At 47.9% G+C, this 18,796-nt stretch overlaps 1 protein-coding gene across 15 annotated transcripts in view; it reads left to right on the forward strand.

Moving 5' to 3' along the window:
• The window catches only part of PLEKHA7 (pleckstrin homology domain containing A7), a 219,175-nt gene that overhangs the window by 171,383 nt on the left and 28,996 nt on the right, over positions 1–18,796 (forward strand). For 11 of the 15 annotated variants that reach the window (XR_013361948.1, XM_077866328.1, XM_077866331.1 and 8 more), the window contains 5 exons: positions 6,458–6,980; positions 7,487–7,573; positions 8,163–8,282; positions 10,417–10,470; positions 17,359–17,439. Coding sequence is in view for 14 of the 15 variants with exons in the window: in XM_077866328.1 (XP_077722454.1) it covers positions 6,458–6,980; positions 7,487–7,573; positions 8,163–8,282; positions 10,417–10,470; positions 17,359–17,439 (865 nt within the window). In the remaining variant the exon portion in view is untranslated. The remainder of the gene's footprint in view (positions 1–6,457; positions 6,981–7,486; positions 7,574–8,162; positions 8,283–10,416; positions 10,471–17,358; positions 17,440–18,796) is intronic. The other 4 variants (XM_077866336.1, XM_077866338.1, XM_077866332.1 and 1 more) reach the window with 3 other exon arrangements.

The following is an 18,796-nucleotide window of genomic DNA, read 5'->3' on the forward strand; positions in this document are numbered from 1 at the left end:
TGAGGAAGAAGAGCCCAGAGAAGATACTGCTACAATAGTCCAGGATGTAACAGTGGACATAGAAAGATTTGAGGTACATTTTGGAGGTGGAAACAGCAAAGCTTGTCAATGAGTTGGACGCTCTGGATGAGAGAAAGGGAGGAACAGGGATGATCCCTAAGAGTTTTGACTTGAACAACCAGGTAGTTGCTGAGACAGGGAACACCTAGGGGCAAGATGGGACAGGGGCATCTGGGGAGGGGGTGGTGCAGGGCGGGGGTGGAAACAGTGTTCCCGTTTTGCACAGTAAGTTTGAGAAGCTTATTAGTTATCCAAGGGGAGATGTCAGGTAGACAGTTGGATATAGGTTATGGTGTAGAGGTTTGAGGTCTGGTTGGGACCAGTCAGCACATAAATGGTACCTCAACACTTAGAAGATAGTCTAGTCGAAGAGGGATCCCGCAGAGGAGACAGCATGGTCAGAGAGAAACTACTCATGGTAAGTTAGCTATTTTCTCTTATATGCCACAGCTCCTAGGAACTGAAGTCAATACGGGCAGGCTAGGGGAGGTAAAAGCAGGAAAAAGCAGAAATAGGGGAGGCTAGGAAAGCTAAGGGTTTAGCCCATATGAGCCTGTATTTCTTGCTAAAAGAGTTTGGATTTAATCTTGGAGGCCTGTGAAAGCCATCAATGGTTTGGAGGGTATTGGCAGGAAAGAGGCATCAGGACCACCTGGGGAGATTTTGTATAGCCTGGATAGTCCCTACTACATCCCTATTCCAATACAGCAGGTCCGTGTGTGTGAAGAAGTCTGTCAGGCACTTCTGATGTGCCCTGCCCAAAAATGAGAATGGTAGTTTTAGTAAACCCCTTATTCTTAAAGGTGTTTTTTTTTTTAATTAATATATGCACATAGTTTAAGGATTTAAGTATGATTCCCATCCATCCCTAGTCCTGGTTTCTGTCTCTTTGAGGCAGCTACTTTCAATTCTTTCAGTGGTTTTCCCAATTTATTTCTGTATTTCCAAATAAGATACACCGCTCTTGACTTTTAGCTATGTATAGGCATTCTACTGTGGAAAATAAGGATTGAAGTCTCTTGCTCCCCACTGTGCCTTTCCAATAGACATACACTTACCCTTACCCTAGCTTCACAGGATAGCATAATTTTTGTATAGATCACTAGTCAGTTTTTATATTACTATGACAATATAAATACTCATAGCTGGGCCATATGGTATGCTAAATTTAAATTTCAGTTCAACAATTTTTTGTTTTCTGGTGTTGATAATTTTCACACTGGTGGCTTGGTTTTCTTTGTACCAATTAATTTCATCACCAAATTCTTAGCTACATGTGTAAATCTGCTTTTGCTCAGTACCCTCAAATAATCATTAATCCACTCACAAAGTAAAAAAAAGATCCAAATACCAAAGGATAAATATTGAAAAATAAGTGTCCTTCTACTTTATTTTGGAAACCTACTTTCACTCCCTAAAGACCAACCACCATGTTAAGAAAAATAAACCCTACCCTTCACTTTACTTTTTTCACTTAATGTTTCTGTGTATATGCAAGTCTATATGTAGATATTTGAATGTATCTTGATGAATGAATCTATCTTTCCATATCAGCACATATAGACTCATATCATTAAATTGAAATAAGCAGAGTACCCCATTGTGTGGATCTACAGTGGTATTTATACCATTCCCTATTGATGGACAGTGAGGTCGGTTACAAACATTTGCTATTACAAATTATGCTGGAACGAACATCCCTGCCTCATTATCTCTACGTGCAAGTACTTGTATATTTAAAGAATAGATTGCTTGAAGTGGAGTGACTAGGTCAGAGGATCTATGCCATTTTAATTATGATAGTTATTACAGAATTGCCCTCCAAAAATACTGTTTCAGTTTATACACCACCCAAAGTGTCCTTGTTTGTCAACCCACATCAGCACTGAGAACTACTGTTTCAGTTTCTTGCTCCAGTAATGGAAGATGGTTTAGATGGAGAAGAGCCTGGAAAGAGAAAATGATCAAGTATAAAGTGGTCATAGCTTGGATAGGAGACCCAAACCAAAGCAGTGAAGATGGTGAGGATTTTGAGGAGGGTGGGTAAGATTCACAGATGTTGAGGTTGGGTAGGTATAAGACTTGGTAAACTGCTTCATCAAGGCTGGGAATGTGTGGAGGGACACAGGTGGTACTGACATTAACAGGTTTGGCTTGGTTAATAGGTAGATGTGGTACAGTCCGGATGTTAGGAGTTTTAACAACACTCCCCTCCCTGCCCCCCATGTGATTCTAATGTGCAGCCAGGCTTGAGAATCCCTAGCTTAGAGTGAACCATAGCAGAGGGCCAAAGGCAGGATGCTGAGGACCTCCAACCCAAGGGGTGGACAAAAGCCATCTCTGTGAAGGAGATGAGCAGGATATGGGGCTGGCAGGGTGGGGGGAGGACAAGTGGAGTACAAAAGAAGGAGTTTCATTTAGAAGGAGTCCAGTTTGTACTTGGAATGAGGACTTCTCCTTGGAGCTGGTGCCCTCTGAGGAAGTTGGGAGCCACTGAGATTGTCTGGAACTTGCTGGGACTTTTGGTTCCACTGAGGCTTTAAAAAAAATATATTTTATTTATTTGACAGAGCAAGCACACACAAGCAGGGGGGTGGCAGGCAGAGGGAGAGGGAGAAGCAGCTTCCCACTGAGCAAGGAACCCAATGCAGGACTCTATCCCAGGACCCTGAGATCATGACCTGAGCTGGAGACAGAGGCTTAACCAACACTGAGCCACCCAGATGCCCCTCCATTGAGCTTCTTGATGGGCTTACATGGGCAGACCTGACCCTCCGTTCTTAGAGCTAGGATTTTTAAGTAGTTAGGTCAGGGAGGCACACAGTACTAGGAGAGGAAGACAGGAAGAAACCAGAAAAGGTTGCATGGCCAGTGAGAAACTCTTTGTGGTAGGGGCACAGAAAGGAGTTTCAAAAGCTGTGTGACTGCTCTGCGGTTATAAGTTGTTGGTTGAAATGTCTCTACATAACTGCTTCTGGCAGCCCGCAGCCCACAGACCTGGGTCATTCTGCTACACACAAGGACCTGTTCTTGGGGCCACATAAGGGAGATAAAGGATGATAAGTCAGTTGCAAGAAGATGACAGGATTGGGGAAAGTGTTGGACTTTCCTTGCATGTGAGCTGGAAGTTTGAGCCTTTCTTATCTAAGGGGCAAGGTGACATGAAGCCTGTAGATGAAAACAGTTCATTGGCCTTGGAGGTCACTGAGCACACAGCGAGAGGAGCTTCAGTCTAGTGATGGAAGCAGATCTCAATGGACTGAAAGGGAAAAGTGGGGAATTGACACCGTTTCGAGAAGAAAGCGGTCTGAGTAAGTGAGGTTGACAGTATGATCGTTCACTTGTATCTGGAAAGGATTGCATCTTGCATTCTCAGAAGTGTTGTTTTCCTTAAAGGTATATTTGTAATATCTTATAGTCAAGGAATAAGTAGATCTGGCTGCTTAATGAAGGAGCCTCCAACATTTGAAAATAGAGAAGAGAGATGTATTTCTGTGCTTTGTATGATTAAGACTGTGCTAATCTCATTAGATTGGACACATTAGAAATTGGAAGGAGGGTTATTTGCTCTGTAGTATGATCTCATATTTGTGGGTCTAGACCACACAAGAAATTATTTCTAATTGTTCTTTTAGTACTCGGAGATACATATGTTTCACATCATTAAACTACATTAGAATGATGTTCTGTGAGGACAGGCTGACATATCCTTAGAATTTTACATTCTAAGAGATTGTTTTGAAATTCTAGCCTTCCATCCCCCCACCCACCCCCGTATTTAAAGCAATTTACATACTTGTAAAATAAAAAGGCAGGAGTGGGGATGGATTCAAGCACTCGGCTATTACAATGAGGAACAGAGTAGACAGTGAAAGTCCTGCACAATTGATGTGGAGGTTAGGGTGAGGATATCTGCTGCATAAGTAATTGGTTATCAAAATTGATTTTGCATTTTGATATGATCAGTTTGTAGGAGCTGTATCTGAATATCCTGTTTAGTGCCTTTTGGGACAGGGAGGCCCCGTGGCACAGAGCAGGATATGAGGGTGGGAGACCTGGAACTTTCTTTTTGGGTAAGGATGGGTTTGGGGGCCAGCAAATGGATCTGCTTTCAGGGGCAAAGCCACTATGGATGCTCCTATCTATTTCAGTGGGATCTTTACCTCTTCTTACAAACTTACCCTCCTTGTGTCCCCTCACTCCACCGTTGGTCAGTTATCTTGGTTTGGCCTCTGGAGCTCACCATTGCACTGGGTTTTTTAGGCTTGCCCCCAGATGGCCAGCAGTGCGGGTTTGGAGTATGGCAGACAGTGTTTAAGCAGAGGGCACAAGTGATAGGATGAGCTGAGGGCTTTGGGGCCCCTGTGCTGGGACTCTGACTGTCAAGGTGACACAGGCACTGAGAGCAGGCTGCAGAACCAGACCACAGGGGTATGGGAGCACAGGTAGGACATACTTTGCATGGTCTGAATTTTGCTGCAGCCAGAGTGAACAATAGTTGGGCGTCCCCAGGGGAGGCCCCCAACCTGGTTTCTGCGCTGCAACCTGCCATTGCTACTGCTTGACGATTCAGCCACTGCCCCTTCCTCAGAGACACCTGCCCTCCTGACTTTGGGAAATCAGTAGCAAACCCTGCCACCTAGTGGCAGACGGCCACGCTAGACGGACACACTAGGACACGTCTGGCTGAAGCGATCTTAAAATTACCTCCCGTAATTGCAAAGATAACAATAAAAAGAGAAGAAGGCTACCATTTTGGAATGACAACTGTTTCTAATCCCCACAACAGTCTGTTGGGTTCTTAGCACAGAGGTCATAAGTGAGGAAGTGGTTAAATGAGATGAATTTAAGAACAATTAAAACAGCACTTCTCAAACTTTGGCCACCTGGGGGGCTTGTTCTGACTTGGCAGGTCTGGGGTGGGGCCTGATAACCTGCATTTCTAACAAGTTTGCAGGTGGTGCTGATGCTGCCCATCTATAACCATACTTGGGGTGGCACTGACTTAGAACAGTGGCTGGGTGGTTATGCATCAAGACTTTTTCAGACTGTGGACAATACTAGAGAATGTGAGAGAGTTCCTGCCCTTGGAGGATTTACAGCTTGGCTAGGGAAGAGGTGTCTTGCAAGGATGAAAAAGTTACATCAACAAAAGACCTTGGACAAGCTTCCTACAACACAGTAACTAGGTCAGAGCAGAGTGGGAGTCCTGAGGGCTGCAGAAGACTTCTGTGGAAGGGGCCTGAGACGGTGTCATGGAAGATGAGTGAGATTTGGGTGAATAGGACAAGGGGAGCCCTTACAGGTAGGGGAATGAAGAACAATATTATGAGGATAGGAAGAGGTGGAAAGGAAGAACCCATTGAGAAGTAGATGCTGTGAATCAGGCATAGAGCCTGCGTTTTCTTACTTGTCTCATTTACTCTTCAGAACAGCCTGATGAGGGAGATAATCCTGTCCTCCTGTTACAGGGGAGGAAGCTGAAGCTCAGAGCAGTCCAATCAGCTGCCTTGGGTCGCATAGCCCGTGGTGGTAGAGCTAGCATTCAAACCCCGGTCAAGCTGTCTGCGTTTCTCTACTTTGAGAAGTTGCCAAGCTTTGTAGGAGTCTAGGGTGAGGCTCTCATTCTTAGAGTCCAGCAAGGACAGGGGTTGCCTAGTTGCCTAGCTTGCCCCAGCCCAGTCCTTGGCCCTGGTTGGAGAAGCAGGGAGAAAACAGCAGGACTGCAAAGTGGGTTGGGATCAGGTGCTAGAGAGGGGTAAGTACCAGGCTAAAGGGGTTCAATTTTATTTCCTAAGCAGTGGGGAGTCACTGAAATTTTTGGAGCAAGGGAGTGATTGGATCCAAGTAGTTGACTGTAGTTGACTGTGTACAGGGTGAACACTGGTTAGGAAGAGCTCAGAGTGGTGTAGGGAGAGATGATTAATCAGTATCTGGACTAGAGTAGTAGAAAAAGAAAAGAGCTGGTGCCAGCCACTTCCTTTAAGAACCTCCAGAATTTGGTATTGAGGCTACCGGCAGAGGGCAAGTCTTGGTGACCTGGGGCATTATGAGGCATTTCCTAGAAATAGGCACACCTTTTTGGAAGAGCTGACTGAAGGAGAGGGAGAGGAGAAGGCAGGTTTCCTCACCTTTCACTTGAAGTGATGGATGTGGGGCAGCCAGCCTGCCTGGTAGGGAGGTTGATACCCCAAAGATTGCTAGAGAACAATGGTTGTGGAGTCCTCTGCATAGGGAAGGGAGTGACCGAGGTCCTGGACATCTGCTTTGATTGTTCTCTGGGGTTCTTACAGAGCTGTCTCATGTACCTGACATTGTGGATTTACTTAGCTATGTTTCCAAAAAACCGGCAGATCCCATGCTGGTTGTCTTACCCATCTTTCTCCTTTGCCCTCAGCCTGCCCCTGGACCAGACCCTTCCTCGCCAGGGTCCTAGCCAGTCACTATCATTCCCAGAAAACTACCAGACTCTTCCTAGGAGCACCCGACATCCCTCAGGGGGCTCCTCGCCCCCTCCCCGCAACCTGCCAAGTGACTACAAGTATGCGCAGGACCGAGCCAGTCACCTGAAGATGTCGAGCGAGGAGCGCCGGGCACACCGGGACGGCACGGTGTGGCAGCTCTACGAATGGCAGCAGCGCCAGCAGTTCCGGCACGGCAGCCCCACGGCACCCATCTGTGCTGGCTCCCCAGAGTTCACTGACCAGGGCCGGAGCAGGAGCATGCTAGAGGTGCCCCGCTCCATCTCTGTGCCTCCATCTCCCTCAGACATCCCTCCTCCAGGCCCCCCGAGGGTCTTCCCACCCCGGCGGCCACACACGCCAGCGGAGAGGGTCACCGTGAAGCCACCGGACCAGCGGAGGAGCGTGGACATCTCCCTGGGGAGTTCTCCCAGGAAGGCACGGGGCCATGCCACCAAGGTAAGACCCTGGAGGGCTGCCAGGCAGCTGGGGTTCAGCATTCGGGCACCAGGACCCTCACATGGTTTGAATACAAATTTGAGCAGTTTGGAAATAATGATAGGTGACACCTACGCGGTACTCTTAGGTGCCAGGTGCTATGCTAAAGGCTTTTCTTTAATGCTTACAACAGCCCTATGAGGTAGGTGCTATTATCATGCCCATTTCACAGATGAGGACTGAGGTATTAAGAGATGAAGGATCATACAACTAGAAGTCTGCTTCCTCGCAGACTGGAAGGCAGGAAAAAGTATCTGTGGTCAATCGTTTCAATAACTTATAATAACCCAACCTCAGCTTTTCCTCTCCAACGGGCTTTGCCAGTTTACCGTTGTTATAACCTGGTAAGAAAGACCTGGAGCCCCATTTCCCAGATGAAGAGGGGTAGTGCCTTGTGGCAGGAGGCCCCGGCAGAGAGGGGCAGAGGTTCCCGGCTGTAGGGTGACTTCCTGTCTCCCCACTTACAGAACTCCTCTCACGTGGACCGACGCTCCATGCCCTCCATGGGCTACATGACCCACACGGTCAGCGCCCCGAGTCTACACGGAAAATCGGTAAGCCGCCCCTCCTCCGCCCCACCCCCCATGAATGCGGCACCTCCTGCAAAGTGCCGTCTTAGCTGGTTTCCCCCCACCCCCAGCCAGCCCCGTGCAATCTGCAGGGCAGCTGTCAACCCCCACTTTAGACAAGCTTTAGCAGAAGCTAAGGCTCAGAGAAGCCCAGGGACTTGCTCTGTGTCCTCCAGCTGACATGGGGTTCCCCCCAGATCAGAGGGGGAGCTTGGGGGAGGTTAAGGAGAATGCAGGCTTTTCTTCTCAGGCAACATTTTGCCCAAAGCCTTTCCCCAGCCACCTGCCTTTCTGCTGCTCGCTCTTCTCCTCTTGTCCTTGCGTTGGTTAGTTCACTTCGTCTTCAAAGCTCAAGTCGGGGTGAGGCTGCACTGGTGGTTGCCGTTTCCTGAAACAAAGTGTTTCCTGCAGCCCCTTTTCTGCCAGCGCCTTTATTTGTTCTGATGACACAATTAATGCAATAATTACTTAATGGTGTCACGTCAGTGCTGTCCCGGCCCCGGGGTGAAGAGTAATTATAGCGTCGTGCTCCTGTGGTGGCTAATTTCCTCGTGATGTGTCTACACACCTGCAGCTGGAGGAGCTCTCACTGCTTCTCGCCCGGTTACGGCGGCACCAGGCCAGGTTGGCCAGTGTGCGAAATCTCGCCGTCGGCCAGTTACTGCAGCACCAGCTGACCTTTCCCGCCTGCCAGGTCAGCGCTGGTGGGCTCGCTCAGGGCCGGGGCCACCCTGGGGGCAATGGAGTGACGTGCTGGCCCGTGTTTTCCTGTGCCCACGCTCTAGTCCGTATTTGCTGTCTGGCTCGCTCCCTGCCTGTTTGCTTCTGGTTGCTGTCGCCAGACACTGCGCAGTGGTGGTGGGGCCCCCGCCTCTGCTCCTGGGGAGGAGACTGCATGTGGTGTGAGGGACCTGAACTGTGGCTTCTCCAGCTGTGAGTCGTGACTGCCAGGCTGGCGTGTGGTCATGTCTGAAGGGCTGTGCTGGCTGTCATCCTTGTTGCCACCGTGGCTACTCCTTGGGATGCTGAAAGGTGTGTTTCATTGGTGTCAACCTGGAGGAAAAAGGCAGGGTGCCCTCTCTCATCTGGAGGGTGCCCTGGGATTGACAAAGCATCCTCACATCCCTTATCCTAGTGAACCTCACTGTACCTGGGAGAGGTTAGGCAGAACAGAAGTTACTACCACACCCAAGGCACTGGATCCAGAAGGGGAAGTGACTTACCTGGGATCCCTCAGCCAGTGGCATGCGGGCTGGAGCCAAAATTCAGGTCCTTTCTGGCATAGTTTATAAACCTAATGAATGGGACATGGAGGTTTGCAGGCAAAACCTGCAAAGGTCGGCAGAGGACAGAAGAAGGAGGATGACAGGAGTGTCACCTCCCTTGATAGTCCTGTTCTAATGAGACCTGAGAGACTCAGGAAATATAGTTGGAAAAATGAATGTAAGTGAACACAGCAAAACCCCTAAGCTGTGAATTTGGGTGATTTTTTTTAAAGATTTTATTTATTCATGAGAAACACACACACACACAGAGAGAGAGAGAGAGAGAGAGAGAGAGAGAGAGAGAGGGGCAGAGATACAGGCAGAGGCAGAAGCAGGCTCCATGCAGGGAGCACAATGTGGGACTCGATCCCTGGTCTTCAGGATCACGCCCTGGGCTGAAGGTGGCACTAAACCGCTGAGCCTGCTGGGCTGCCCTGGGTGATTTTTAATAATATTCCTCTGCTTATTCCTCCTTACTGCCATTGAAAGTATATAGGGACCGGGCTGATTAGGGAAGTAGCGATGGATAAGGGGACACTTTAGGGATAGAAATAGCATCTTGGAAGTCACCAGTGTCCCTGTCAGTGGTCCTTCAGGTCTTCTCATGCTTAAAAGCAGGCTGAACATCTCACATTGTTTACTTGTTTTATATCAGATATGTAAACAGGGCCCTCTCCCCCAGCTCTGGCTTGCCTTGGTTTGCTGGGAGACCTCTTAGCTTGTTGGGAAAGTGGTCCCTAGGGCATTTTTCTTAAGCTTTTGCCACCCCTCTGCCTAATAGTTAGCTTATGTGGACTGTTACATGGGAAACACAGGTCCTAGAAAATGAAAGAGTCATTTGCTTATTCTCTACTGTTTCTGGTAATTACACTGAAGGACTCAGCAGACTGTCAGAGACCGTGTAGGCAGACAGGTCCGACATTGAAACGACCTCAGCCAGCTCCTGACATGGCTTCATGCTGAGCGAAGGGAGCTGAAACTTCCAGTAACTGCTGGTGCTGAGCATCCTAGAACCAAAGGTTGTGTCAGGACCTACCTGGGTCCCCATGTCATCTCCCTGCCCCTTCAAGGCATTTAGCCACACTAATCAGAGGGTCATTTTGCTTCATGCATATGAAGTGGGCCAGTGCAAAGGTTTGACAACAAGGATCGGAGCATTGGTGATTGACAGATGCCTAGCGCAGGTGTTGTGTGCCCTCTTCCAGCCAGACCCCTCTAGTTCTGTCTCAGGAACTCACCACTGGCCTCAGTTCATCTGCGCTGCTGCCCTAGCCCTGTGGTGGTATGTGTGCTGTCTCCCTCCTCCCCACCAAACTGTCCCCCGCAGCCAACTGGGGACTAGCTGGCTTTCCCCACAGTGACCTGCAAGATCCGCCATGCAGAAAGAAGGCTCTAAGCTACACTGACACATTGGCGCTTCCTCTGTGGCCCCAGATGTGTTAGCCTGCTGTGGTTCCTTGAGCCCAAAGCTGTGCAATGTTGTTGATTCACACACGGAGCCCCAAATTTTGGAAACCCTTGGTGTTCATAACTGGCTTTTTTCTCTCTGTGCTTCATTTGAAGGCTGACGATACCTACCTCCAGCTGAAGAAAGACCTGGAGTACCTGGACCTAAAGGTGAGGGATGTCAGGGGTCTTGCCTCCCTTGGACACACATCTTTCTGAACATGTCGGCCTCATTGGAGCCAAGCCCAAAGCCAAAGGCTGCACAGGTCTTACCAAATCTGGATCCCAAATGAAGACATGTCCTGTCTATATCAGAAGAGATTTGTCTCTTACTGCCTCTAACTCAGGGCTCAGTTCCTTGTGAGTTCTGCTGTAAGATTTCTGGCTTATGGAATGAAGGCATGGGATCCTCATCTCTTCCTGTTCTTCGTTGGGACCCAAAGGCCCTTCCAAATAGTAACTAGTTCCTTCCTCAGAGCTGATGGTGGGGTTAGGTTTGGCTCATAGGGTGCTACTGATGTACGTTTCCAGCTACGAGTATTTTGGTGGATTTTTGGTTTTGTGCTGGGGAAGCAGGTTCCAACTGGAATTCTATAGGCCCACCATGGTCTCCCATATGGGAGTCTCCCATATAGATTGTCTCCCATCTGCATTTAGGAGGTGAGCATTGGGCTCCTCTCTGTAGGTGATAAAGCTTCAGGCTTGAAATCAGCCTTCAGAGCACAGAGAGTTGAGAAAGCTGGTGGAGAAGTGTGAGAGGCATTCTGTGTGAAAGAACTGCTATTGTTTCCTTACCACAGCTCTCTGAAAGCTCCCACTGTGAAAAACACTTCTGATGCCTAAACCATGAAATAGACTGAAGGAATGTGACCTTTAATTAACTGTGGATGTGGAAGAGTGGGAGGGCCTGTGGGAGGACACCCAGGCGATTGCCACGGGACACGCCTCCCTCAGTACCCCTGTGTACCTGGCTTGAGGTATTTTTAACATGAGGATTGTCATCCAGCCTTGTAGAAGCAAGAGGGTTAACATTAGGCCCTGCAGCAGCAGATGGGGGCCCTCCGCACACTGAGACAAGATCAGAGCCTTTGATTAGGAGCCAACTAGTTAACTTCCGTATCTGATGAGCACTTGCTGTGTAACCAACTCTGGAGAAGCCTAAGGGACATGGAAGAGAAAATTGAGATTCTCTGGCCCTGAGAAACTCCCAAATATCCTGGATTAGAAAAAGAAAATCTCCCAAGATAACATAGACTTGTTTGCAATGAGCTTACAAAGATCTGTGTGGCTTAGTGCTCAGAGTGGAGATAGTGAAGATCACCATGGGCTGTAATGCTGGGAAGCCTTCTGGAGGAAGTGACATGTATGTGGAGCCTTGAAGAGACAGAGGGTCTGAGTTGGTTGAAATTAAACGGAAGAGAACAGTGAGAGGTGAGGTTGGTGTGGCTAGGGCTGGAGGAGGTGGACCCCACAGAAACTTCTTTAGGAAGGAGGAGTACAGTGAACAAAAGTCAGACTTGACTTTCTGACATGAGCAAAACAAGGATGGTTCTCTTAAAACCAGGACATTTCCTAGCTTATGTGGCAATCAGATCACACAGAACATGAGTGAGTATTGTAAGTATGGTAGCACTGCCTCAGGATGCAAAATGTGCAGCCCAGCCTATCCCGCTGTGCCCTGATTCTGGGCAGGGTCCTTCCACCATCCCACCCCTCAACTGACGTAGAGAGAGATCCACCCACCTTCACCTGCCCTATGTTACCACCTCATCTCCATCCCCTAGCCTCCCCAGTAGCCAGTCACTATGCCACCTCTTTATTCTTCTCACCCCCCTTCAGGGCCGTGCAGTCAACCAGAAGTATTTATGGAACATTCACAATGTACCTAGGCTGGTAAGAGAGGTTTGTTTGGCTCCCCATCAGCATGGGTGTACCTTGAAACAGTCCTCAGAGCGCTTGGTGCATGATACAAGAGAGACCTTAAAGAGCCTGAGCTGGAGTACTAGGAAACCTCTGTCTTCTGATTCTTATTTTTGTAGGATAGCAGACACTCACAGCTGGTCCTGGAGGGAAGATTCTGTTCAGGTCCGTTTTATTTCAAGATCATAGAAATTGAGTTAAAAGGGATTTGAAGAGAGAAACTGAGGCATAGGATAGCAGAGCCAGGAGTCCTTGGATGTCCTGACTCCCGATAGGAGCTTAATAGCAATGGAGGGTATAATGTGTGATGGTTACTGTGTTTTGCTAAATTATCTAACTTCATAGTAGCCCTGAAAGGAAAGTGCTGGTATCTTTTTTTTTTTCCACTGACTAAGGTTCAGAGAAGTAAAAGGCTTTCCCAAGGCCACGTATGTGGTTACTGGGGAATTAATATTTAGGTATATCTCTGACTCTGAAACGTGTTCTTGAGTCACCTTGCCTCCCAGCCTTTCTTAAAATGGTGTTTCTGCTACTGTAGACCCAAAGGCATTTCAGTTTTTGGTGGAGCTGAACTGGAGCCGTTATCCCAGGAAGTGTGTTTAATGTGATAGAGGCAAGGTGCATCCTTGGGGTGTTTCACTAGCTAGGAGCTGTCTGCACCCAGAGCATTAACTGGTGACTTTCTGGAAGTTGTCACTCATATAGAAAACAGATGTGGTGATACCAGAGTTTCCCCAGTCTTTGTTATTCCAGTTGCTAAGCTCCTCTCAGAGAACTTTTCCCCCAAATGAACTACACTAGTAGCGGGGAGATGCTGGGGTTTGTGCTGTGTGTGAGTTGTCTGTCTGGTGTGGCTGACAGAAAGATTGGCACCGCCTTGGCCTCTCTCCAAGGTACAGGGTGCCCACATCAGGGAGGCAGTGAACCTGCTCTGCTCTGCTCAAGCCCAGCTGGGGTATAGGGTTCCCAGATGGTGTCTCACTTTAGGACCCAGATGAGGAAAGGCCTGGAAGCAAAGCAGAGGTGTTGTGGGCCTATAGAACCATGGCTGAGGATGTATTAGGCAGGATGCTTTTGTTTGCAGGTATCTGAAACCCAAATCAACCTGTTAAGAAGCCAAAGAGGGAATATACTGCTTCTTTTAGCTAAGGGCTATATCTCAGGGGCTCAGGCCATTTCATCACTGTTCTAGTTTCCCTGGTGTGTGGACTGCCTCCACATGGCAGAGAAGGTGGCCACCTGCACACCCAGGTTCCCTTCCAGCCCAGCCTAGCATCACCATGGGTGGCCACTTGCAAACCCAGACTCCCTGTGGAGTGAGGGAGGGGTTCCCTGATGGGAAAGCATGCTGGGCAGAAACAAGAAAACTCAGCAGCAGTTAGCACAGCTGCACTGCAGAGTGGTGGAGACAGCTCTGGGTAATTCAAGAGACATATAGACAGTCTGCAAAGTTCTGAAATGTTGCCATGTGTCTTCTGTGGCTGCAAGGGGGAATGAAGACAAATGCATAGCATGCGTCAGCTATACTGCAATGTAAAACAATGGGTAGCAGCTACAAGTAGAGGGGTTTCTAAAAGGACTTGCTCAGGTTGTGCGGTACCCCCCATCTCAGGGTGCAAGTGAAGCTAGATGACACTGTGGGGCAAGGGGTGTGTGTGTGACTATATCAGGAAAACCCTGAGGCCCATTGGCTCTTGAGATTGCAACATGCTCAACAAAATGAGCTGATGCTGAGCTCAGTTGGGGTCCCTGAGATGAGGGCCTCTGTGGATACAGTTGAATGGGCCTTGAAGCCCAGCCTCGGTGTGGAGTAGCAGTGACATAGCCTCACCATGACCAGCTGCTCATGAAAAGTTCCTCTGGGTTCTTGGGGGCGAGGTGGGGCACAGGTGGAGAGGAAAGAGGGAAGATTTTTCTGGGGGAAAATAGCTTCCCTATCCCCACTTGGTTGGCCTAGGCTCCCCTATGTCCCTGCTTCAAAGGCCACAGATTTAAGGATCCAACCGCCCCCCTCCCCCCACCACCAATCAGCTGATGCTCAGCTTCCAGAATCAGTTGGTGGTGTTTGCCTCCCCACATGTTGTAAAGCTTTTTCTCCCCAAAAATGAGTATTTGTGTTGTGCTGCCAAGTGCCTAAAGGCGTATTCCACTCTTTTAGAAGACACTCTATATTAATGCTCTTTTTGGAAAATATTTACTTGGTGGTGCCAGGGTGGAAAGGACTCCACCTTGATTAAGCATCTGTTCCTGCCTGGCAATGTTTGGGCATGTGTTGTTCATTATTGCACTTGATCTTCTCAGCAGCTTCAAGCAATAGGAATTACTATCCCTACCATCCTAAGAGTCCAAATATCAAGAGAGGTCACTTCCACTGTAATAGGTCTGGAATTTAAACCCAGTGTCTAGGGCATCTCGGGTGGCTCAGTGGTTTAGTGCCGCTTTCAGCCCGGGTTGTGATCCTGGAGACCCGGGATTGAGTCCCATGTCGGGCTCCCTGCATGGAGCCTGCTTCTCCCTCTCTCTCTCTCTCTCTCTCTCTCTCTGTCTCTCATGAATAAATAAAATCTTTAAAAAATACATAAATCTAGTGTCTAACTTTACACCTGCCTTCTTTCTTCCATATACCATGTACTTTGCCCACCCTAAAGTTGTATTCACTGAATTGTGTTTCTGGTGTCATAGTTCTGCTCTTCAGAACGATATACCCTGGCTAGGTCTGAAGAAGCGGGTGTTGGGGTCACTGTTGTTGACAGCCTAGATTGCTTTTATGCATCTGTGAAGCACAGCTGGGAAGGGGAGGTGGAGGAGAGGGTGTCTGCTGCTGCTCAGGTGGTGCCTTTAGGGGTAGAAGAGGTTGCAGTTAACCCCACAGAGGCTGTTGTTCCTGACTGAGGGATGTGTCATCAGTGACTCTGGTTGCTTGGCCTCTAGCCTCTTCCTGACTGAACCTGAGATCAGGGCTACTCTGTTCAGGGTCTGTTTCCAAACTTAGCCTTTAGAACAAAGTTTCTTAGGTTGTGGTCTGGAACACCACCTATTTCAAGATCACTTGGGAGCTGATATTTTTTTGAAGTACAGAACCCAGGGGTTCTGTTGAATTAGAACCTCTGGGAATGTTGCCCAGAATTCTGCAGGGGTTTTTTGTTTGTTTTATTTTTAAATCAAGCTCTGGGATGATTCTTGTGCACAAAGAAGTTTGAGATCTGTTGTTCTGGAGCAGGGAGTATTATTGTTTTTTTTTTAAGATTTTATTTATTTATTCATGAGAGAGACACAGAGAGAGGCAGAGGCAGAGGGAGAAGCAGGCTCCCTGCAGGGAGCCTGATGTGGGGACTCGATCCCAGGACCCCAGGATCACGCCTTGAGCCAAAGGCAGATGCTCAACCACTGAGCCACCCAGGTGCCCCTGGAGCAGAGATTATTAACCCTGGTCATGAACTAGGACAACCAGGGGAACTTTTAAAATGAGTATCAGTGCTTTGATCCTTCCCCTTAGAGACTCTGATCTAATTGGTAATAGTCAGGTATTATTCTTTAAAAACAAACAGGGACATCTGAGTGGATCAGTCAGTTGAGCATCTGGCTCTTGATTTTGCTTAGGTCATGATCTCATGGGTTGTGGGATCAATCCCTACATTGGCTTGCATGCTCAGCATGGAGTCTGCTTGAGAGTCTTTCCCTCTCCGTCTATCCCTCATCCCCACTTGTGTGTGTATTCTTTCTCTCTCTCTCTCAAATAAATCTTAAAAAAAAAAAAAAAAAAAGGCAAACTCTCTAGGTGTTTCTAATGTATGGCCAGGGTTGAGAATCATTGTTTCAAAGCAGTGGTTCTCAAAATATCCCAGATCAACAGCATCAGCAATACTTGGGAATTTGTTAGAAATGCAATGTCTTGGGTCCCACCCCAGATCTGCCCAGCAAATCTGTATACGGTTGACCCTTGACCAGTGTATGGGTTAGAGGCACGAACTTCTTGCATTGTTGTAAATCCAGAAATAACTTGACTCCCCAGAACTTGACTATTAGTAGCCTATTGTTGACAGGAAGCTTTACTGATAACTAAATCAATCAACACATAGTATAGATGTTATATGTATTACATACTGTATTCTTATAATAAAGTAAGCTAGAGAAAATATAAGAAAATCATAGATGAGAAAATTTATAAGACCTACTGCATTTATTGTAAAAAATCTGCATATAAATGAGCCCTCACAATTTAAACTCACATTTTCAAGCTATATTCACTAGCTGTATTAACAAGTCCTCCAGGTGATTCTGAAGCATGCTGAAGTTTGAGAACCGCTTCTTTATAGTAGTAGTGGTTCCCAGTCTTGGCTGCATATCAGTATCATCCAGGGGTGCTTTTAAGGATCTGGATGCTCAGGCTCTACCCCAAACTGGTTATATCCAAGTCTCTTAGAGTAGGACTCAGGCATCATCTATCTATCTATCTATCTATCTATCTATCTATCTATCTATCTTTCTTTCTTTCTTTCTTTCTTTCTTTCCTTCCTTCTTTCTTTCCCTTTCCCTTTCCTTTCCCTTCCTTCCCTTCCCCTTCCCCACCTAAGTGAGTCCATTGTTCAGCCAGGATTGAGATCCACTGTTTTAGCCGGTAGGGACAGTGTTCCCTCAAAGGAGCTGTAAGCATTTGGGATCACTGGTAAGATATCATTATTTAGATGAACATAGTTGTGAAGGCGAGGGTCTAGGGGACTGAAGGTGGAAAACATGGGGCAGGGATTAGACTGATGCATGGCACCATCCTAGTGATTCAGAGTCTTACAGTGTAGGGTAAAAGAGGACAAAGAAAGAAGCAAAGTCCCCTCTTGCCTTCTGCAGAAGAAACCAGAAGGAAGCAGGCACTGATAATGGCCCTCTCACATAAACTAGCCTGCACAAAGATCCTTCAGGCAGAGCTTCTTGTCGTCTATTTTATAGGTGAGGGAATGGAAGTCTGGACAGGCCAGCAGCCGGGAAGCAGCACAACCAGACTGAGAGGTGATCATTTGATTGCCTAGCACACATCCTCCTTAAGGTTTCCCTTGGCCAGTTCCCCCAAATTCTGGCTCCTTCAAGTGTCTTTTGATGTCTCACCTGTTACGTTTTGTTATATTTGCTTTTTGTTTGGAACAGATAAAAAATAATGAACCTTTGATCAACGTGCTTTACAAAGTGCTGAAGAAGTCAGCACGGGGCTGTCGGCCCAGGAGAAGCGTAAGATGATCTGATCTGTGTCTCCGAGCGGGGCCATTCCATTGCTTCTGGCTCAGTGCCGACCTCATCACTTGCTTACCCAGGGGCTCTCCTGACTGCCCCCTGGCTTCCTGCAAGTCATTTTGGTTTATTTTTTTCTCCCGTTGAAACTCCCCTCCTCATTTTGGCCGGTGCACCAGGCTGAACCTTTCATCTGCGGTGTTCTGTGCCTCCATCTTTTGTGCTGCCACGGGGGTGGGGAGGGCGTGCCTGGCTTGCCACCAGCTTGTGTTGTGTTCCCATTCTCTCTCATCTGCCTCCATGGTGAGGACTGACGTCGACCGTGACCAGTGTGGTCTGTGTAGTCAAGCGTGAGTTCCCCGGGAAGGGTCGCAGTTCCTGGTCACCTTGGAACAGCTGGAGTACCCTGAGATTTCACCATGGCCCTGGGATCAGGGTGGCTTTTCTCTGGGGTGGAACGTTGACATTTGAAAACAGTCAAGGGTGGGACTGGAACAAAATGGACTCTCCCAGATACCCCCTTTGACTGATGCTGAAGTAGCCCCTGAGATGTGGCCAGCTTTTATAGCTTTCCGAGAGGCTGCAGGATAGGAAGCAAGTGCTATGTCCAGTCATCCTGAGTCCTGAGAGAAGGTGTGTTGGGATGTGGTGGAGGGGAGGTGAAATACGTGGGTGACCTTCAGTTCCTTTCTGGGGCACATACTCTTTCAAATGGGAGGATGCCCAATGACTTTCATTTTTTTGTTTTGTTTTGATGACAGAGATACCTGAGACCCATAGTGACATTTTAAATGGATCTAAACATTGCTATCACAAAGCAAAGTTTTAAAAGGAAAATTAGATGTAATAAACTACTTGTGGATACTCGTAGTAGCCTTGACTCTCTGGAGCAAAGGCAAATTCAGAAGTTTAAGGGGCCTCTGAGCTGGGTAAACACTTTCATGAAGCCCATGCTCTGAAGCCTGTGCCTGTTATTGTATAGGAGTAGGCCCAACTCACTCTATTTTGTTACATTCACAGGTTCACTAAACAAACATTTCCCAAATATCCTCAGTATGCTGGGCCCTGACTTTAAGGATACAGAGAAAATATGTCACAGTCCCCACAGTCACCCCTAATCAGAGTTACTGATGACTGAGGAGGAGACAGCGTATCATCTGATGTGTACTGGGAGACACAAGGTGTGGGAGGATCTTCCCTGAAGGGCAGGGGACCCAGTTGGGGGGAGGGAGTTAGAGAAAAGCAGCAAGTGTCACCTCTGTGGAGTCTCTAGTCCTAACAGACTCAGCCATCTGAATTCCTAACTCACAGCACCTTAAATGCAGCCATTAAAAGGGGACAAGAGAGACGGCCCCTG

The sequence above is a fragment of the Canis aureus genome, chromosome 23 (genome assembly GCF_053574225.1).
Source record: "Canis aureus isolate CA01 chromosome 23, VMU_Caureus_v.1.0, whole genome shotgun sequence".
Taxonomy (NCBI): Eukaryota; Metazoa; Chordata; class Mammalia; order Carnivora; family Canidae; genus Canis; species Canis aureus.